This window comes from Ochlerotatus camptorhynchus, unplaced genomic scaffold (assembly GCF_037179485.1).
Source record: "Ochlerotatus camptorhynchus isolate MF236.1 unplaced genomic scaffold, CSIRO-AGI_Acam_v1.1 ptg000024l, whole genome shotgun sequence".
NCBI lineage: Eukaryota > Metazoa > Arthropoda > Insecta > Diptera > Culicidae > Ochlerotatus > Ochlerotatus camptorhynchus.
In genome coordinates this window covers 2,922,477-2,945,858 of record NW_027040516.1, presented here as the reverse complement: position 1 = coordinate 2,945,858, position 23,382 = coordinate 2,922,477, and the positions used below count along the sequence as shown (strand labels likewise).

General features: G+C 41.6%; 1 protein-coding gene and 1 pseudogene across 1 annotated transcript in view; one reads left to right on the top strand and one right to left on the bottom strand.

Moving 5' to 3' along the window:
• Window positions 1-14,091, top strand: part of bdl (borderless) — a 29,559-nt gene extending 15,468 nt beyond the window's left edge. The window contains exons 2-8 of the mRNA XM_065229282.1: window positions 11,651-11,873; window positions 11,940-12,224; window positions 12,281-12,429; window positions 12,492-12,752; window positions 12,816-13,251; window positions 13,312-13,539; window positions 13,601-14,091. Coding sequence (XP_065085354.1) covers window positions 11,651-11,873; window positions 11,940-12,224; window positions 12,281-12,429; window positions 12,492-12,752; window positions 12,816-13,251; window positions 13,312-13,539; window positions 13,601-13,839 — 1,821 coding nt within the window. The 3' untranslated portion in view covers window positions 13,840-14,091. The remainder of the gene's footprint in view (window positions 1-11,650; window positions 11,874-11,939; window positions 12,225-12,280; window positions 12,430-12,491; window positions 12,753-12,815; window positions 13,252-13,311; window positions 13,540-13,600) is intronic.
• A 7,895-nt stretch (window positions 14,092-21,986) lies between these two features.
• On the bottom strand, window positions 21,987-22,964 carry LOC135707319 (heterogeneous nuclear ribonucleoprotein L-like; annotated as a pseudogene).
• Between the last annotated feature and the right edge of the window lie 418 nt (window positions 22,965-23,382).

Genomic DNA, 23,382 nt, shown 5'->3' with positions numbered 1-23,382 from the left:
TCAACTGTACATTAATGTGATTCTTTATGAACTATTTTGATTTGCAACAAACATGGCTCCCAGAGAAACAGCAATGAGTAGGTGATATTTGATCAGAACTACACCTACATAGTTGTGAGAAATTATGTATTCCAAACCCATCCTTAGTGATATGTGGTCCAAGAGCTCGATGAATTTCACTTGGAAACCTCAATATTTACAATGAGCTTTGCTGAAATTTCTTGCTTTTCTTTGACACTCCATTTAACTTTTTTAGCCATCGATCCGGTTCGCCATGAATTGAAAAATTGCCGCATTACTCCTAGTTCCAGTAAATGTAATGCATCGGGAATGATCTGGATATTTACCGTCACGGAATAGCTCATGAGTTCTCAGCTCCGCATCTACTTTTGGAAACACCATGGCTCTCGTATCTGGAGAATATTTCCCCTTGGCAATGCATTTAATCCTTGTTTCCCGTTTATGTTTTCAACGCATTTTATAAATGCTCGAATTGTCAATGATATCCGGTGGTTATTTATGAATACTCCAGAATCCAAAAGTAGCAGTAGCTCTTGTATCATCGGTGACCAAAATTCATCAGCATCCACGGGTTTACTCGCTCCATAGTAAATTCCGATAGTCATTAGCTGAATGTGAGGAAGCTCATGAATATTGGCAACAATCGGCTGTTACTTTTTGTTTGTTATGGTCCAATATTTTGTTTTAACAATATGACTGAACCTGATCTTAAGTAGGGGAATTTACGTATTCTCGGCAACCTAAGCAGTGACCTTCTTTCTATAGCCTTTTTCTCTAAGGAACGCACACATATGCAGTATTGGTTTGTTTACAATCTTTTGCTGCCAGCTGCTCTAACAATTTCAGTCGAAAGAATTGTCAAAAACTGTTTTGAAACGCTTTTACAAAGCTCCAATCTTCTCTAGTGAGAGCGAGTATTGTCGGCAACCAGTTTTTCTTAGGCAACCGTTCCATTTGAACTGCATGTAAATCTGCTGTTCTATTATCGGCAACTCGAAATTAGCTACAATTTGTAGTGCGTGTGTTGCATTTCAAGAAAACCTTGCTAGATTGCTTTTTCTCAGTGGTAAAAATATAGTCAAATTGAAGCTGGAAGGATAAAGAATCGTTTGCATGCATTCAGCGAAGTGTTTTCGTAAGAAAATCCAGTGAAAATAGTGTTTCAATTTGGGTTGCCGAAAATAGTATGTCATGCCGAAGCCGTCATTTCCCCTACTTATATATATATGATCATCAACATTTTTAAAATAGAACGCGTTAAATAATTCCTTATTGACATCAAACGAACTCATATATAATCTCGCAAAGATGATTAGGGTTTTGATCTAATTTCCGTCCTCTCTTTTCTGAACGAGTTTAACCTTCCTAATGCATTAGGAAAAAGTTACACATTGTGCATTAGGGTCAAAAAAGACCCAAATTGCAACTCACTCCCAAAAATCCATTTTTGAACCGATTCTTGATCTAGTGGCCTCAAAATAAAGCTGAAGGATCCTAAAATGGCATCCTTTTTTCAATTTGGCCATTTAGGCTACCTGGCACCGGTTCCGATAGGGCTCAAAAAGGACATTTCCAAAAACTCATGTACTGGTACCGTCCGACGGCTCAAAATTTATGATTTTTCATCCAAAAGTAAATAGAAATCATATCATGGACCAAAAGGTGAATATGGCCACATCCAGATACCCAGAACCGGTTCCGGTAGGGCTCAAAAAGGACATTTCCTAAATTACATGTACTAGTATCGTCCGACGGCTCAAAAATTATGATTTTTCATCCAGAAGTAAATAGACATCATGTCATGGACCAAAAGGTGAATATGGCCACATCCGGATACCCAGAATCGGTTCCGGCAGGACCCAATAAGGACAATTCCAAAACCTCATGTACTGGTACCGTCCGACGGCTCAAAATTTATGATTTTTCATCCAGAAGTAAATAGACATCATACTTTGGACCAACAGGTGAATATGGCCACATCCGGATACCCAAAATCGGTACCGGCAGGGCCCCAAAAAGGACAATTCCAAAACCTCATGTACTGGTACCGTCCGACGGCTCAAAATTTATGATTTTTCATCCAGAAGTAAATCGACATCATGTCATGGACCAAAAGGGGAATATGGTCACATCCAGATACCCAGAACCGGTTCCGGTAGAGCTTAAAAAGGACATTTCCTAAATCACATGTACTGGTATCGTCCGACGGCTCAAAATTTATGATTTTTCATCCAGAAGTAAAAAGACATCATTCTATGGACCAACAGGTGGATCTGGCTACATCGGGACACCCGGAACCAGCTCCGGCAGGGCTCAAAGAGGACTTTTCCTAAATCTCATGTACTGGTACCGTCCGACGGCTCAAAATTTATGATTTTTCATCCAGAAGTAAATAGACATCATACTTTGGACCAACAGGTGAATATGGCCACATCCGGATACCCAAAACCGGTTCCAGCAGGGCCCCAAAAAGGACAATTCCAAAACCTCATGTACTGGTACCGTCCGACGGCTCAAAATTTATGATTTTTCATCCAGAAGTAAATCGACATCATGTCATGGACCAAAAGGTGAATATGGCCACATCCGGATACCCAGAACTGGTTCCGGTAGGGCTCAAAAAGGACATTTCCTAAATCACATGTACTGGTACCGTCCGACGGCTCAAAATTTATGATTTTTCATCCAGAAGTAAATAGACATCATACTTTGGACCAACAGGTGAATATGGCCACATCCGGATACCCAAAACCGGTTCCAGCAGGGCCCCAAAAAGGACAATTCCAAAACCTCATGTACTGGTACCGTCCGACGGCTCAAAATTTATGATTTTTCATCCAGAAGTAAATCGACATCATGTCATGGACCAAAAGGTGAATATGGCCACATCCGGATACCCAGAACTGGTTCCGGTAGGGCTCAAAAAGGACATTTCCTAAATCACATGTACTGGTATCGTCCGACGGCTCAAAATTTATGATTTTTCATCCAGAAGTAAATAGACATCATACTTTGGACCAACAGGTGAATATGGCCACATCCGGATACCCAAAACCGATTCCAGCAGGGCCCCAAAAAGGACAATTCCAAAACCTCATGTACTGGTACCGTCCGACGGCTCAAAATTTATGATTTTTCATCCAGAAGTAAATAGACATCATGTCATGGACCAAAAGGTGAATATGGTCACATCCGGATACCCAGAACCGGTTCCGGTAGGGCTCAAAGAGGACTTTTCCTAAACCTCATGTACTGGTATCGTGCGACAGTTTAAAATTTATGATGTTTCATCCAGAAGTAAATAGACATCATGCCATGAACCGAAAGGTGGATCTGGCCACATCTGGATACCCAGAACCGGTTCCGGTAGGGCCCCAAAAAGGACAATTCCAAAACTTCATGTACTGGTACCGTCCGACGGCTCAAGATTTATGATTTTTCATCCAGAAGTAAAAAGACATCATGTCATGGACCAAAAGGTGAATATGGCCACATCCGGATACCCAGAACTGGTTCCGGTAGGGCTCAAAAAGGACATTTCCTAAATCACATGTACTGGTATCGTCCGACGGCTCAAAATTTATGATTTTTCATCCAGAAGTAAATAGACATCATGTCATGGACCAAAAGGTGAATATGGCCACATCAGGATACCAAAAACCGGTTCCGGCAGGGCCCCAAAAAGGACAATTCCAAAACCTTATGTACTGGTACTGTCCGACGGCTCAAAATTTATGATTTTTCATCCAGAAGTAAAAAGACATCATTCTATGGACCAACAGGTGGATCTGGCTACATCGGGACACCCGGAAACAGCTCCGGCAGGGCTCAAAGAGGACTTTTCCTAAACCTCATTTACTGGTATCGTCCGACAGTTCAAAATTTATGATGTTTCATCCAGAAGTAAATAGACATCATGCCATGGACCGAAAGGTGGATCTGGCCACATCTGGATACCCAGAGCCGGTTCCGGCAGGGCCCCAAAAAGGACAATTCCAAAACCTCATGTACTGGTACCGTCCGACGGCTCAAAATTCATGATTTTTCATTCAGAAGTAAATAGACATCATTTCATGGACCAAAAGGTGAATATGGCCACATCCGGATACCCAGAACCGGTTCCGGTAGGGCTCAAAGAGGACTTTTCCTAAACCTCATGTACTGGTATCGTGCGACAGTTTAAAATTTATGATGTTTCATCCAGAAGTAAATAGACGTCATGCCATGGACCGAAAGAGGGATCTGGCTACATATGGATACCCAGAACCGGTTCCGGTAGGGCTAAAAAAGGACCATTCAAAAACCTTATGTATTGATACCGTCCGACGGCTCAAAATTTATGATTTTTCATCCAGAAGTTAATAGACATCATGTCATGGCCCAAAAGGTGAATATGGCCACACCCGGATACCCAGAACCGGTTCTGGTAGGGCTCAAAGAGGACTTTTCCTAATCCTCATTTACTGGTATCGTCCGACAGTTCAAAATTTATGATGTTTCATCCAGAAGTAAATAGACATCATTCCATGGACCAAAAGGTGAATATGGCCACATCCGGATACCCAAAACCGGTTCCGGTAGGGTTCAAAAAGGAGAATTCAAAAACCTCATGTACTGGTACCGTCCGACGGCTCAAAATTTATGATTTTTCATCCAGAAGTAAAAAGACATCATTCTATGGACCAACAGGTGGATCTGGCTACATCGGGACACCCGGAAACAGCTCCGGCAGGGCTCAAAGAGGACTTTTCCTAAACCTCATTTACTGGTATCGTCCGACAGTTCAAAATTTATGATGTTTCATCCAGAAGTAAATAGACATCATACCATAGACCAAAGGGTGAATCTGGCAACATTCGGATACCCAGAACCGGTTCCGGTAGGGCTCAAAGAGGACTTTTCCTTAACCTCATTTTATTTGAAAAATAACACCTCACGTATGACATCCGCTTGGCCAATTGCCAAGTGGCATCGAAATCAAACATTAATTATTTGAAAAATTTATCGAAATTGATGAATCAATTTTTTTTTATAAAAGCCAATTGGCTTATTGGGCAAGCAAACAACCCAATTAATCATTGGCACGGCTTACTACCATATCACCCAATGCATTTTATGGCTGTAGATAATCGGTAGTCACATATGAACTCAAATAACTTCTAATTTCATCAGAAAATGGGTAGAAACGGGTGAAATCGGGCTCTCTGCAAGACAAAACTAGCAGTATTCGTTTTCCCCAATTTTTGTACATTAGAACAGGATCTCACACCCTTTGAAACCAGCGATATGAAATAAGTGTGACTCTGGGTCAGTTTTTGCCCATTGTGCGCTGCCTCGTACTTTTGCTCCACTATAAGTAATTCTAGCATCCTACTGACTTATCATAAGTCTGATACTCCTAATACCATTTTCAATAAAAACGCAACCATGTTCTGTTTACGCCTTCACTACTGAAATTATCTTTTTGTTCACCTTCAAATTTGGTACAAATGTTATAATTTATCATCCCGAAACAAACTGTTGCCTTTTCTTCGTAGACATGACCAATTTTTGTGAATGAAAAAAAAAAAATAAAAACAAGTGAGAAAAATAAAATGATTTTGATTTAACTTCACCTTGCAGGAACACTCTGGACATAATTTGTACACGGGAAAAAAAGAGTTCCCATATTTGTGAACCACAGCCGTGAACCATAGTTCACGGTGTATATTTGAGAAAATTTTGTTCTGGATAGCTGGCCGTGATTTTTAGTTCACGGTCCGTTCCCGTTTTCGGGAACGGATTTTTTTCCGAGTATAACTAAAACACATTTTATAACTTATTCTTATACGTTCCGATACGAGGCTTTTTTTTCTATATTATAGAGACTTTTAGCTATTCGTTGGTTCGTCTCTTAGGCCTCAAGCTGTAATGAGCAGGCTTTGTCTCAGTGGGTAATCTCAAGAAGAATCCTGGAAAACGAGAGTCAATCCGAAACACATTCTCTTTATTTCTACGAGACTTTTTTTTTTCTTTTATTTCAGGTAAATTTCATCATGAACGAAGATTTTGATTTTGGTTCATCAGATGACGAAATAGTTGATTCTGAACCTGAAAATGATTCAATTGAAAAATTTTCGGATTCTGATGACGAATTATCCATAAGTGATGAAGAAGATTCCTCGTGGACGTCTAAAGACGGAACTCGATGGGAACAAAATATTGTGAAGCCGGATTCCAAAGTTGGACGGAAGCGGTCTTATGAGATTTTACGAACTCGCCCAGTAACGAGCTATGCAACTGCTCATGTGAACAATGAAGTTCAAGCTTTTAAAGCTTCTTTCGATGATAGTCTCATCACTCTCGTCATCAGCCACGCTAACGAAAAGGGTTTTGAAAAATGTAGAGAAAATTGAAAAATCATAGATGCGGTGGAGTTCGATGCTTTTCTGGGTTTGTTTATATTGTCATCTATTTTCAAGTCAAACAAGGAGCCAGTTGAGACATTATGGCACGAGATGCTTGGACGGCCGATCTTCCGGGCAACAATGTCAGCTCGCAGATTCAAAGACATTTTCGCTATGATCCGAACTGATGACAAAGCTGAACGATCTCGCGAGAAGAAAACCGCTATTAGAGAATTTTGGGATCTATGGAATGGTCAACAAGCGCTACTCTTCACACCGCATGAGAATATTACTATCGACGAGCAGCTTGTTTCATTGCCGTCGGACGGTACCAATACATGAGGTTTTGGAATGGTCCTTTTTGAGCCCTACCGGAACCGGTTCTGGGTATACGGATGTAGCCATATTCACCTTTTGGTCCATGACATGATGTCTATTTACTTCTGGATGAAAAATCATAAATTTTGAGCCGTCGGACGATACCAGTACATGTGATTTAGGAATTGTCCTTTTTGGGGTCCTGCCGGAACCGGTTCTGGGTATCTGAATGTGGCCAGAGTCACCTTTTGGTTAATGGTATGATGTCTATTTACTTCTGGATGAAAAATCGTACATTTTGAGCCGTCGGACGGTACCAGTACATGAGGTTTTTGAATTGTCCTCTTTGAGCCCTACCAGAACCGATTCTGGGTATCCGGATGTGGCCATATTCACCTTTTGGCCCATGACATGATGTCTTTTTACTTCTGGATGAAAAATCATAAATTTTGAGCCGTCGGACCTTTACCAGTACATGAGGTTTTGGAATTGTCCTTTTTGGGGTCCTGCCGGAACCGGTTCTGGGTATCCGAATGTTGCCAGAGTCACCTTTTGGTTAATGGTATGATGTCTATTTACTTCTGGATGAAAAATCATAAATTTTGAGCCGTCGGACGGTACCAGTACATGAGGTTTTTGAATTGTCCTTTTTGAGCCCTACCGGAACTGGTTCTGGGTATCCGGATGTAGCCATATTCACTTTTTGGTCCATGACATGATGTTTATTTACTTCTGGATGAAAAATCATAAATTTTGAGCTGTCGGACGATACCAGTACATGTGATTTAGGAATTGTCCTTTTTGGGGCCCTGCCGGAACCGGTTCTGGGTATCCAGATGTGGCCAGATCCACCTTTTGGTCCATGGAATGATGTCTATTTACTTCTGGATGAAACATCATACATTTTGAACTGTCGGACGATACCAGTACATGAGGTTTAGGAAAAGTCCTCTTTGAGCCCTACCAGAACCGATTCTGGGTATCCGGATGTGGCCATATTCACCTTTTGGTCCATGACATGATGTCTATTTAATTCTGGATGAAAAATCATAAATTTTGAGCCGTCGGACGGTACCAGTACATGAGGTTTTGGAATTGTCCTTTTTGGGGCCCTGCCGGAACCGGTTCTAGGTATCCGAATGTTGCCAGATTCACCTTTTGGTTCATGGTATGATGTCTAGTTGCTTCTGGATGAAAAATCATAAATTTTGAGCCGTCGGACGGTACCAGTACATGAGGTTTCTGGAAATGTCCTTTTGTGCTATCAGAACCGGTGCCAGGTAGCCTAAATGGCCAAATTGGAGAAATCCTGGGAAGGATACCATTCTATAACCCTTTATCTTTCATTCGAGGCCAATAAATCAAGAATCGGTTAAAAAATGGGTTTTTGGGAGTGAATTTCAGTCTGGGTCTTTTTTGACCCTAATGCACAATGTGTCACTTTTTTTGTAGCGTCACTCCCAGAGGTCGCTAAGAGCATCTTTTGACATCAAAATGTTTGTTTCCGAAAATTAGGGAAAGTCAGGAAATTTCAGGTCTCTATCATATTTCGTTACAAAATTACAGCTTTTTTAAAGTGACGCCGGGTCAAAAAAGACCCTAATGCACTAGGAAGGTTAAACAAAAAATTAAATATTTCTGTCAAAGATGACTTTTAAATTTATTCACCTTTCCATACGTACCATTAGATTTGATAAAGAGTCACACATTGTTGAGATATTGTTTGAAATCTAATACTACTTCTTGATTCTAAATTCGTTCTACGAGTTTCAATTCCGTCCAAAATATGGTATGATGACATGTTTTACTTGTAACTTACAAGAAGAGGTTACACAGTATGCGTTTGAAACATAAAACCTGTAAATTTTGCTTTCTATGAGTCACAATAAGCGATTTTCTGATCGCTGAGTGAGTGAGTGAGTGAGTGAGTGAGTGAGTGTGTGAAAAATCGCTGATTGTGACTCTCATGAAGTGAAATAAACAGGTTTAATATATCAAACACATTCTTTGCAACCTCTTCTTGTATCTTACCTATTCAAAATATAATCATGGCATCTAATTATTTCATTTTCCGGTCACAACTCCCATTTTATTCTTATGAGACATCTATGACTGATTTCGAAAAATCAGAAGAGTTCTAGAATCAGTTTCATGAGTTTACCTCTTTAAGCCCCAGCAGGCCTGGGTTCAATCCCAGTCTGCGCCGTCGGGATGTTCTGAGGCATAACATCTCTGATCACGCCTTCCTTCCGAAGAGAAGTAAAGCCGTTGATTACCGGCTCATGAGTTGATGGGTCTATAGGTAGGGTCCAGGTGTGGGAGCTGCTTCCCTGACGTCGGTAGCATTGGTGCTCAGCACGGAAAACAAGATCGACGGAAAACAAATCAAGGAAAAAAATATACATCTTTAAGGGATGATTTGGATCTTCTGGAGGGCCAAATCATGGACCCAAGGGTCAATTTTTCGATCACAGATCCTCTTTCATATTAATGAATGGTTAAAAAAAAAAATCGTGGAGCTCTAGGATCAGTTTCGTAAATTGACTACTCTTACGAATGTTCCAGATTTTGCGGTGAACCATCGCGGTTGTCTATTTTCCGGTTTCAACTTCGAATTCATTCTGATAAGACGTCTATGACTGGTTTCGAAAAATACGCGGAGCTTTAAGATCAGTTTCATGCATTGACCACTTTCACGGATGTTTCGGATCTTCTAATGGACCATCCCGTAGTCCTCAGTGTCCATAATCCGGTCACAACCCCGAATCCATTCTGATAAGCTATTGACGAGTAATTACAAAAAAATAATACGTGGAGCACGAGGATCAGTTTAATTAAGTGACCACTTTCAAGGACGTGTCGAATCTTCTAGAGGACAATCCCGTAGTCCAAAGCGTTCTTATTCCGATCACAACCTCGGATTCATTCTGGTAAGACGTAAGACTGGTAAGACGTGAGTGGCTTCGAAAAAAAAACGAGGAGCTCTAGAATAAGTTTAATGAATTGATCACTTTTACTGTTGTTCCGGATCTACCGGTGAACCATCCCGTAGTTCCCAGGGTTCATATTTCGGTCACAATTCCGAATTAATTCTGATAAGACGTCTTTGAGTGGTTTATAAGAAACCACGGAGCTATAGGATCAGATTATTTAATTTTACAGTTCTACGGATGTTCAGGATCTTTCGGTCGATCATTACGTAGTCCCCAGGGTGCATATTTCGATCACAAATACGAATTCATTCTGATAAAATGTTAATGAATAGTTTTGAAAAATACATGGAGCTCTGCTGTGCTACCTGACTTAACACGAATATATCTAGACCAACAATTGAAATAGGCGGAACAACCAAACGTAATGACTTTAAACACAATATTCTCGAGAATCAAAACACTCCCACGCAAATTAACAATGCCATTCGATAAAGGAAGTTTAGTATATAAGATGATAGGGTTAGATTGCTTGAATATGCTTTGATTCTCAAGGAATTTCCGTTTAAAGACATTGTTTACGTTTGGTTGCTCCGCCTATTTCAATTGTTGGTCTAGATACGTTGTATACAAGTACCCCGAATATAACGTATGACTCGTCTAATTTTGCATAACATTTGTAATGTAAAATTAGACGAACTATACGTTGTATTCAGGGCATGTATATATAGAGGTACCAGACATGTTTAGCAATGCAGTGTCCTCTGTGAACAATTATAGGAAAACAGATTGTGTCTAGTTTCCGATAGATGTCACCGCAAACAACAGCAGTGACATCTGATGGAACATGAATGCAGAAGCTTTACAAAATGATTAATTGAGAAAATGAAGCGAGTTGGAAATTTCCGTTTTTACGTCCATATATACACCCCGTACACCTGTGTACCTGTCGGGACACAATTCCGCAGGGAATTTTTTCGAAATGCCCACTTCACATCACCGTATTTTCTCAGCACCAACGTTAGTTCGCAATCCGGGATCTCTGGTGGTAGATCAAAAAGAACAAGTGGAGGTATTAGAATACAATTTGAGGTACTACAATAGAGGTAACTCTAAGACCAGAAGGTCCCGAAGAAACGTGCCCAACTTTTTGGCTCAGCTCTGGTACTCTCTTCGATCCCAAGCTAATCGATGCACCCCTCGAAACATAAGAAAATCTACGAATTCTTCATTTTATCTGTCAAACTTTCATAGCGAATCAAAACAAACATAATGTAGTACTAGAATTTCGACTAGAATGGGGTACGTTAATCGATGCTTGGGACCAATAGGCTACTCAAGTAGTGAGCCAATTTTAAATCGTTTGTTTCCACCGGTTGGTACTACTGTACTTTGTATGTCTGTACAAGGTCTAAAAGCACAACACCACTGGGCAAAAAAGAAAAGAAAAAGAGGAACGGTGATGACTCACTACAATCTTCCATCCGTGATGATTAAATGTATCGAGCAAATCAATTAGCGTCGTGGTCATCATCTATTCAACAAAATGAAATAATTCAAAAAGAGCCTCCTTAACATTTGCCCATGCACATCAAGTGTACTATACATATTTTGATGCGAGCACAGGATCAAGTCGAGTGCAGTCAAGTGGCGAGTAAATAACTAACACGTGACCGACAATGACACTTTGTGCATGAATGATTTGCATACACCATAAACATAAATCGAAAACAGCTTCCATGCATGCTAGGGTGGAAGCAACAGCTGCTGGTGAGGCAGCAACACTTTAATTTGATTGATAGTATTATAGCATACGTGGGATTACGTAAGCGCCTCTTGTAGCGCAAGTGTGATGATTACTCGCCTAATGCGATAGTTTCTTCAAACGATTGAAGTCAAATGGGAGCAATGATCCGTCGCTCCATATGCTCTGACTGTTTGCTTGGCCCCCAATAAATTCTAATCGAGTGCTAAACTTATATTTTTTCGGTGTAGAACAAACCAGTCTTCACCCTGTACGATGGAATTCTCAACACTTACGAAACCTACATCGGTCGGGTAACGCTGTTAAATGACGATCTGGTATACGGGAAGGCATCGCTGAACCTGACTTCGATACGGGAAAGCGACAATGGGTGGTATGAGTGCAAGGTCATCTTTCCGAACAGGGTGCCGAATAAGCGGAACAACGGAACCTGGTTCCACATTTCGGTTTTGGGTAAGATCTTAGAAGGACTCGCTGGGAGATATTGTCTGGAATAACACAGATTTGTTCAACTCACAGGTGGTACGTTACTGAAGATTCCACCGGTCAATCAAACGATTTTGGAAGGTGATCCGGCCTTCTTTCACTGCCTGGCTCAGAATCCAGAGACGATGTTCGTCGAATGGTACAAGGATAACGTACCACTGCTGGAGATGTTCGATTTAATACACAGATCGACCTTTGGACCGGATGGAAGCCTAACGATCAATCCAACTCAGATGAGTGATTTAGGATACTACACATGCGAAGTTCGGAATCTGATGAACGACACCCAGAATGCGAGTGCTTTCCTGAATGTTCAATGTGAGTTTAATAAAATATTGATTGATTCACATTTTGATGTTTCCACGCAATTATAGATAAGGCAAAGGTCATATACGCACCTAAAGAAGTCTACCTGCCGTTTGGAGACCCGGCCGTTCTGGATTGCCATTTCCGATCGAATCCTCCGTTGACAAATCTACGGTGGGAGAAGGATGGTTTCCTATTTGATCCCTATAATGTCCAGGTGAGTGAAATTATTCAGTCTTATGTTTTCTAAATCGTTCTAGTGATAATTTATCACCACAGGGCGTATTCTACAAGCGAAACGGAAGCATCTACTTTGAGAAAGTTGACGATTCGCATGCGGGACGCTATTCTTGTACTCCGTATAATGATCTCGGTACCGATGGAGCATCCCCAATGATCCACGTGATTGTACAGAAGCCTCCTAGTTTCATTCTGAAACCGAAGCTACTCTACGTGACTAAGATGGGAGGAACAGTGGAAATGCACTGCGATGCGCGAGATCGAGACGGAACACATACACCGCAGATCACTTGGGTTAAGGTATCGGTGCTGACTTGTTTCTACGCGTACACTTTCTTAAGCTAACACTGTTTCAACTTTCAGAAAGACGGAAGCCTACTCCCTCACGGGAGATATCAGTTGAATGGTGCAAATCTAACCATTGAAGAAATCGTGGAGTCCGATCGAGGAATCTACGCATGTCAGGCGACGAACGAAGCAGCGACCATCTCGGCTGACGCGGAAATCATGATCGAAAACGTGTCTCCTAGAGCTCCGTACAACTTGACAGGTAACAGTTCAGATACGGCAATCACTCTGCGCTGGGCTCCTGGCTATATTCGTCAATATCTGGAATACATCATCTGGTATCGACTGGCGGAAGCTCCCGAATGGAGGACGTTCAAAGTGAACAACAAGCATATCCTGGAGGCTACCATCACCAATCTGCTACCAGCCAAGGAGTACGAGTTCATGGTGCTCTGTCAGGATAGTTACGGCGATGGGATGTTCAGTAAAGCTTTCAGATACTTTACAAAGCGTAAGTAGTCTACGAACCTGCTCAGTGCTTTTCCAACTGCAATCCATTCTAAACTTCCAGCAAAGGAATTTGAGCAACCGGAAACGTTCCAGGACACGCTGCTACAGTTCAACCAAATTGGATCGCCAATCAACTTGACCATCGACAAGCGGCACAGCAACTACGAGGCCCGTTGGAAGCCTCCGGAGTTGGGACTGGATCAACTACGCTACTACATCCTTCGCTGGTGGGTGGAACCGCAGCACAAACTGCACGGAAGTCGTACGACTCCCGAGACGAGCTATATTCGTAAGTACTTCGCTTCGGACTGAAATCCACTGTGACACTAATGGCACTTTCGCACTTGCAGTTGAGGAGCTGGACGAGGACGAACTGTACACGTTCCAGGTGTTTGCCATGTCCACCACGAACTACACCAGCGGTAGCAACGAGGTTGAAATCTACGTGCACCCGTATCAGAAGGTTAAAGTGATGACCATCGGAGGGGTGGTGTTGCTGCTCATCTGCCTGGCCGTGATAAGTATGCTGTTGTTCGTGAAACGAAATCGGATCAAAAAGCTCCGAGAGGCGGAGAATGTGAAGATTTAATACACAGCGGCAGCACGGCAGACCAGCGAAAGGGTTGATGTCGATGCGATTCCATATTATCATAAGAATGCATAGAGTATTATAGATTATCGTGCAAGCAAAACCATTCGTTCATAGGTTAGAAGAAGAAAGTGTCTGATTTACAGGTTAAGTCGATTTAATGTAGTGTTCTGCTTAATAAAGAGTTGCAATATTAGATAACCGGAGGTCGTTGCAAAAGGTGCATATGATGGATTGCTTTCATTTCAAAATCCGTATGATTGTCTGTTGGGGTCTTCAGATTTTATGCCAGAGGTGGTGGCTTCGATGAAATAACATTGGAAGCATGCTTGGCATGCACAGTTGTACACACCAACTGCTCATTTGTTAATAACTTTTCACTCATTTGTTGAAATTTGTTTTTCTTTCAAGTAATTGATAGATTAGGATCATAGCTTACTGTAGGTATGCAAAGAGTAGGTAAATCTTAACATTTGAACCAACACCAATGAATTTTTAGACTTAAAGTCCGAAATGTGCTGCGAGCATTTCTCACTTGATCTTCACAACGCAAAAACAAATAAAGTTTATTACTAGAATTAAAATCTACTTTTTCTTACGTACCTATAACAAGCCTAAACTTTATTCTACCTACTGCTTCAAACAGAACTATGTTTTGTCAACTGTGAGCAAAGTTATTAGCAAATGAGCAGTTCGTGAAGAGAACTGTGTATGTGTTAATGGCTAGCCAGATGGCTAGTTTAAAGGGATTCTCCTAACCTCTGGTCTAGGCACGGAGATCGTCTGGGGTGTACTACACTCGCCTCTTTGTTCGCTAGCTCGAGCTTGAAACCCTAGAGCTTCAAGGTCGGCTCCTGGCTTGTCGATACCAATCAGACGTACAAAACACCTCTTTATCACTTTTAACTCGTTTATTACTTACGATTTCGGTGTCTATAGTGTGTTTGTGTGTGTAGTGCTGGCCAGCGATGACGGGACTGTTCACGGTGGATGTCAGTGCTCGACGGTTGTCACCGTGTGGCACGAGGGATGTTGCACTGGGGCTCGATCGTGTGATCGACGGTGGTCTTCCAGTGGTCGTCGGTGTATTACCGATGGACACTTGCTACACGGGGGCTACTTGATAACGGACGCCCTCGTGGTTTAGCCAGTAATTAACAGGTCCTGAGGGGAATATGAGAGGTGGTCTTAGAGCTGGGATTTCCGCTACCGGGTTATTAATTGGGTCCTACCTGACTCCGTATTCGGTGGTATTAGCCGGTATTTGTTAATAAATCTTCACTCCTGTTAATTTATATGAACTGTCTTGCGCAATGGCTGAAGTAGAAGAGAACCTTCTCTTCAGTTTGACCCAGTAGCTTCCCCCTTGATCTAAGCCCATTTCCACCTCCCTCCCACTTTTCCACCACCCCTTGTCCATATCCTTCTCCTGTTTCCAACGCCCACCTTCATACTTACTCCTTCCCGTTATGTGTTCTGTGTTATGTGTTGTTGGTGTGACTGGGTTACAATTTTTAATTGGACCGTTGGTTTGGGAGTACATATTTAATATTGCATACAAGAAACTGACATACAGATTGAATTCACAATGAATACACATATACCCTATTCTTCGCTCTCGCTATCTCCTGTTTTGTCTCGCTCGAAGTGAACCAATAGGGTACAGGAACCAAAACGGTAACATATGCCAAGCATGATTGGAAGTGCTCAAAGGATACTGAGTTGAATGAGTTATGAAGTCTACACATTTGGAGCTCAAGCTTTCAATTTTCATCTGGGAATCGATTTTATGAGATAGCACATCGTTTGACCATGTAGCACAAAACCGAAGTGGAACTTCGGCTCCACTTTTCATTGGCGAACACGTGCGCAAATAAGTGGCGCCGGTGGTGTAGTGTTAAGCGTGCTTACCACTCACCCCAGCAGGTCTGGCTTCAATCCCAGTCGTTGACGCCGGGATTTTCTGAGGCATAACATCTCTGATCACGCCTTCCTTCGGAAGGAAAGTAAAGCCGTTGGTCCCCGGTTCATGAATCCAGGTGTGGTAGCTGCCTCCCTGGCGTCGGTAACATTAGTGCTCAGCACGGAAAACAAGATCGACGAAAAACAAAATTTAATCAAGGAAAAATAGGCAGCATGCTATGATAGTGTGAGTGCGCATAGAAAGCCCGTGTGGAACGCTATCGCTACGCATCGGCAGAAAAACGTACCACTTTTTGATTAACGGATTTGTTTGCACTTCCCCTTCTATTCTATGCATGTAGAGTATTCGGAGTGGATTGAAGTCAGGAGAAACATTGAACTTCTGTTGGTTACAAATGATGTAATCGAAGATTCAGAGGAGAAGCCACCATGGGTCATTTGGGTGTTTTTAAAGGACCGTTTCTTCAATTATTTATGGTTTGTTCTATCAGTTCTGGGTGCACACTCAGGACTGCCCTTATCCAGTCTCAAAATAGAATAGAACCCCTTTTTTTGCTATCTCATAGGTAGGTACCTGCCCATAGAATGGAATTAAAAACTTTGACACACAACTTGTATGGTTGCTTGTCGAGTTGTAAAGTTGCGATAAAACAGATCCTAGTGGGACGAGGAATTTGAAATTTACCAGAAGTAGCAACAATTCTTTCCCAAGGACCTCACTTTTATGCATGCTACAAAGCTTGTAGCACTCACACACACATACACATGCTGAATACACTGGGCTTTGAAAGGAGCAGGAAATGAAGACAAACTTTCTTCCATTGAGAGCCGAACAATGCCATGCAATGCTTGGCTGACTGGTTGGTTTGGAAAGAGTATTGCAAATGAGAAAAAAAAATGTTTCAAGAAGCACCCGGAGACTCCGACGAGCGGCACCCAACTTTAGAATATGTTCCCTCCCCCACCTTCTGTGCATATATTTAGGATCAGCTCGTTTTGTGCATTTTTCCCGTATCCGGGTGCTATTTTCCAATTGATCCTGCCTTTCCCCCCATGCAGTGCAGTGCAACAAAGGAGAACAGGAGGTGAACCTTTCCTCCTTCCCTCAGAGGGGCTTGTATGTGCGGTAACTGCACAGTCGTGCTGTGCATAAATGAATACACACTAGTTTAAACTGGCATTATTTATTCCATGGCATTGTTCATTTGATTGTTCGACACCGGTCGGTGGGAGCCTTCTTACCTTCGATGGGTATGTGTTTGTTGTTGTAAAGAAGCAGCCATTTTCAAACCCCTGCTGTGGCTACAATTTTAATGCAAGAGTAAATTGGAGTAAAAGTGACCCTTGGGAAAGATTTGGTCAGGTGAGGAAGGTTCTATTATTTTCATTTTGCATTTTTTGTTTATTGCCAGCACATGCTGCAGAAGAATGCTATGGCCAACCAGAAATGCAATGGTATCGTCCGGTTGCATTGGTGCCGAGTGAGGAGTGACACCCAAAGTCAGCAAATAAAAATCTTAATTTTCAATTCGAAACGTGAAATTTGTGCTGATAACTTAAAAACTGTTGGCCATCATCATCGGCCTTCATTCACCCGTGGAATATATTGCGTACTTGGTGGCATCACAATTGGGTTTTGAATGCTGAGCTTCATTGTCGTTGTCATCAGAAGCCGATATCAACAGAATTTCTAGAACGTAAGTGGAGGTGGATAGCGTTGTCATGCCAGATTTTAATGCAGCATCTGTCATGTCGAGGCGGGGTAAAGAGAGGCAAATGCAGGCTGTTACTAGATTTTCAAAATTTGAACTGCGACATCCACGATATCTCAAAAGAAATCCGCTACTTCAAATACAGATCCGCGACAAATAAAAACTGTATTCATTGCTTAAAATACCATTTGTATTACTACTACATTGTATTTCAAATTAATAGCTTAGAGCATATAAGCTTTTTGATCTTTGTGATCTTTGCGATTTGATCTTGACTTATTGATCTTTGAAGCACTTCCACGGTCATAGAAAAATCATGAAAAATCGGTTTATAATTTAACTGTCTTAAGATTTTTCAAATGTTTGAAGAAAAAATAAAATGATAAAGCATTTATCTAGAACTTTCTTCAAAACCTCGGACTAACGAACTTTCAAGAGCACGGAGCTCTTGAATCTAAAAAATCTAAAATCAAGATTAAGTCCCAAATTTAAATTTAATTCTTATCGAATCCCGAGCAGGAGAATACAACTTATCAATACAAAATGCAGGTATGATAACAGCATAACTGGCAACTTAAAGATTATATTGGCGAGTCTGACATAAGAAGTAAAATACCGAAAATAATACCTTGAAAATGTCCTAGGAACAACCAACAAATAAATGATTTCGTTATTATAATAACTAATCAATGCTTTTATTGAAGCCAGAATACCATGATTTGTTATTTGAAAGGTTTTCTAATACCAATCCAATAACTCTTTTAGGTTTCAAATTAATTTTGATTTGTTTATTTTTTTCTCGCATTGCACTACTTTGCACGTTTCAAAGGAGAAAGACTAAATAGATCTCCCTGACCAACCAAGAAAGTTGTAGGTTTTCATTTCTGGCTGAAAATCACAAGTAAGTCCCACTAGCTTTGACCGAGTGCGACCTTCATCATTAAACACAAATTCAGCACTTCTCATCACAAATGGTTACATTATAAAATAATTAATCGTATCTTTAAGAACCGTTCTACACACGTAATCATAGGCACCAACTTAGGGGGGTGGGGGTTTGGATTTCTCTTGTGTATGAATGAAGATCTGTTCATTTCAAATCTGTCAAAAACGAAACAAGCTTTTAGTAATGGTTCCATTCTGATTCTATACATTTATACCAGCCAGATGAGAGTTGACTTTCTCAACATATTGATTTTATAAAAACGATACACGTGAAGCAGCTGTATTTGATTTCCAACAAAGGTAGGTGTCAATAATCCTAATTAATGTTTGTTGTTCTACCTAACAACAAAATATACAAGCACTGTTTTTGGTTACAATTTCAGCATCTGCAATGGACAAGTTTTTGATCAAAATTCGATCAAAATCAAGATCGAGCAAGTTGAAATTGACGATTGTCAGTGCTGGTGCAGAATAAAGATTATCGACGCGGGAGAAGGTCCATCGGTATACAGGTAAACAATCTGACGCAGCAAAACCTTCCAAACGGCGTTTTGTACCTAGCTGGAAAGGAACTTTCCCAAGGGGTAGATCACTCTTCACACCAATTCTGGGTAAAAATTTTTCTCAGTGTGCCTCAGCTACGTCACAGGTGTGTCGCAGGTGTGCCGCAGCAACCCGGTATTTCTGATAGCTTGAATGTTTTGGATTGCAAACGTAAGGATCAGGATCAGTCATAACATCGAAAAATGCGTCGGACGTATGAAAAGAAATAATGCTCCCATAGCTGTGGTTATTACCTCATGGGAACTGATCGGACCTGATTCTACTTCTATCTGATCGGCAGCCCGCGGAAATCAGTTGGTGTGCGAATTTTTTCTTGTGTTCGTAGGATAATAAAAGCCGTGTGTATTAGGATTCTATAATACCATCAAAGGCAGACGAGATACCCAGCCTTTGGGAAACACAACGGTCTATCAGCGGCCGGAAAGAGTTGGAACCGATTGGGGAACTTTGTTGGAGGCCGAATGTAGATGATGATGAGTATAACTTCTGTAGCTTTTTTGTGTGTGACCAGCACCATTATTTGAATTACGCGACTTTTGGGTATGATAAACTGCCTCTTACTGTTGAGCCCTCGCTAGAGCCTACATTTCGGATTTAAATCTATGTATAAGTAAACCGAAAAGTGAACTGCTTATCTTCCATGGCAGTTTTCCAGCAGTGCTCCCATTTTATTTCTTGAACAATTGAATTCAATCCCCACGAGATTGTCCCATAAGTGTGCCGATGGATGTGCCGAATTTGCTTTCAGCACACTGTGCTGAGTGACTTTCTCCTTTCCCATAGATTTTTTAAGAACATGTGAAAGATGTCGTGTTATGATTCACTTGCCGGGAAATGTTTGTGAAAGTTGCAACTTCCAGCAAGAAAGATATGGTGTTAATTGAAACAGGGCGTAACAATAGGAAGAAAGGACTTGAAAAAATAAAACACACGAGGGATCAAAGGAGGCCGTTTTGAAGATGCATTCGTTAAAAATTGGAGTTAACGTGTCCGATCAAATATCCGATCAAATTAAAAAGGAAATGTTAGCAAACCATGCCTGCCTAAAGCAAATTTTTTCATCAATCCTATACTTGGCTACGCAAGGTCTCGCTATTCGTAGTCATCATGATGACTCAAGTAGCTACATTATTTTACTGAACTTTCGTGGTGAAGACTGGCGCGGGTTGCAAATGTGCCGGACATTAGCAGAAAAGAACAGATCTTTTTGTTCAAGGATAAACCTTCTCTTGAGGTCGAGGAGTTTTTTCTTGGTTTCTATGAAGCTAAATCAACTACTTCGTCGTCTTTGCAATCTATTATTAAAGATGTTCTGGTTCCATTCGATCAGCCTATTTCAAGTTGTAGAAGACAGTGCTACCATGGGGAAAATAATATGGCTGGCAAGAATAACAGAGTACAATACTTGCCGATGAAAAATTCTAGATTTTTGAGAATGCTGGGGAAATTTGAATTCTACTTTGTCATGAACGTCATGGTGAAGGTGAAGATTTTTGTATACGTCGATACAGTGAATACAGCCTTACAAAAAAATATATCTGCGATTGGAGGAAGCACACCGCACGGTCAAAACGCTGATAGCTATCCTAAGCTTCTCTCAAAAGGATTATGGAGAAATTTGGGAAAAAGTAACAAAAAATAGACCAGAAGAAGTTTGATCACCGAAAGTACCCAGGATGAAAAAAAAAATTCCAAGCGTTTTGAAGTAGACAGTACCTCAATCGAAGAGACTAGCGAGAAGCAGAACATAGAAATTATTGACAAAGTCCTGCAATCGCTTACCCTTCGCTTCGATTTGGAATCTTTTTCGTTTTTATTGGAAGTTGAATAATTTATGCTAGGTGACGACACCAATAAGTAAAAAAATATCAATTTCTATGGTAATGACATCGATTTGGATCTGTTGCTGGTGTAAAAAGAGATGTGTTTAACGATTCTTAAAGAAACAGATAAATCTGTGGAAACCTTTCCAGCATCGTCGATTACATAAAATCTGAAGCACACTTTATAGAGATTGTGAAGATTTTGAGAATGTACCTTACCATTCCCGTGTCTTCAGCTATCGTTGAGAGGTCGTTTTCAAATCTTATGCGACTTAAGGCCTATCTACGTTCAACCTACGTAGTTGATACTTGATGGACTACGAATTGCCTTGTTGATTCTGTGTCGAACGAAGTAGTCTTCTCCACTGGACTCGGTCTTAAGCTAATCGCTACTAGTCGCCACGAACGTTTAGCGACCTGATGGCCTCCTCAACTACAAAAAGCCAACGTGTGCGAGGTCCACCCGGAGTCGACGACCTCTACCGGGTTCTCTGCTGAATATAATCTTTTCTTGTCTTTCTTTCGGCATCCGCACTACATGCCCAGCCCACCGTAGTCTGCTGTGTTTTATATGCTTCACTACACGAAACGAAAATCAATTATTTTATATATGTGATTCACTTATACATTATTGCCACACCATCAGCCTTATACTTTCCATAAGACAAACCACATAAGTCATATAATAATGCATACAAGGTATTTGTGACCGCTTATAGATTTCATTTGACACACGATCTTCATTAACTTTTTGCAAGGCGTCTGCTTATTAGTTGACTTATACATTTTATGAATAATCAGCAATAGAAATTTGCCAAAAGGTATAAGGAGATTTCTATCCGTGTATATCCGTCCCGTTATACACTTGGTACAACTCGTGATTCATGAGACACCTCCAGATGCCATTTTCTTGTTTACCGAAGACAGCAAATGCTTTTCGGTCAGTCTCCTTTAATGTCCCCGATTCATTGTCGTAGAGGGCCATCGGAAGTATCAGCGTCTTATACAAAGCAAATTTCGTTTTCGTTTTCAAGCTACGGGACTTCGTAAATTCTGCGTAATTCGTAAAAGACCCTCTTTACAGCTGCAATACGTCTTTTCACCTCGCGGGTAACATCATTATCGCATGTCAGTAGTGTTCCAAGACTCACAAATTCTTCCACTACCTCAAATTCACCATCTAAAGGAAAATCCTACACAGAAAAAGAAGCTTCCGTTCTTTCAAAGCTAACGTGTTTTCGGTGTTCTCGTTGCTCCACGCACCGTTCATCTTCTTGGAGGAGGAGAAGCACAGCTTCATAATGAACGCGGGTTTTGTGCATTTGTGATCGATCGTACTGTGGTTGCACTTCATGATGGCGTTCACCGCCAGGGCTACGCTCGAGAATTCGACCAATCCGGAGGAGGTACTTTCCGATTTCAGTGGGAACATTCGCACTTGCGACGGGTGGCAGTCCTTGGTGGTGGTGAATGCAGTCAGCAGCAGATCCTCGGACGGCATACGGGTAGGGTATTGAAGAAGTTGAGAATGCGAATTTTGCTGGCCTGGGAAGTGATTGTTCTTGGAGGCGCTGTAGACCTTGAAGCTGATCGAATTATCCGGCAGGGTGTACAGGTTGGTGAACTCTGACAAGTAGTTCTGCTTGGAAAATGCAATTTGAATTTTGCTACCAACATTCATTCAATGTTGTTCAAGTGCTGGATGCTGCGTTCGACTGGTTCGACTGCGATGGCGTCTCCCATCTGGACCATGGCGGTACCCTCTTTGCTCTTCAGGAACTTTATCGTGACAACATTTACTTACAGATTGAACAGCTTATCGGTGTTGGCTGTGTTGTTATCGAGTCCGTAGACCATCATCACTGCGCCCTGCTGCTGTGCCGGTTGAATGAAGTTGACTGGTCCGTTTCGGGTCGCGGTTTGACCTTCATCAGTCCGACGTGTGTTCCGGCCGGTGTTGGTATCCAGTTTTCCAACGGATGATAGTCGGGCGAATTCGGTGCAAATCCGTTCCCTTCGCCGGCTCCAAGAAGGGTTGGTTGACTTATAATTGACATTTTTTGTACTTATTACGTCGCGGGGTCGGGTGGCTTCGATTTTCTGAGTAAAGGTGAGGTTTCGATATGCTACCTTACCAGGGTCACGATACCTACATCATGCTGGTGGGGCTGCCACCTTAGGTGTAGCTGACGTGATACAGCATTTCTTATTGAGCCACTCGCTCCGAGACAGACGCTGTTTGAGCCGTACGTTGGTACAGACGCTCGAGGGTCGCACCTCCTCCCTTTGCTATCACCAGAATCCGGATCCATGTTTTTTTTATTGTGGTGACATTGCCCCGGCTACGCTACTGGCATTTTTTGCTGGCGGTCTTTGTCATCGGCTGACCCGTGGAATCGTGAGGTAGGAACTTGTGAGGACCAGAGCTGTTGGGACAACACTTCTTCCAGGTTTTCGATTCACCATTTGACGAATTTCACGCTAACTCGACAAAAGAATTGGCAGCACCCTCTCAGATTTCAATGAAACTTTGTGGGTGTGTAGATTTCCTCTACTTAAGCAACTTTGCTTCTCTT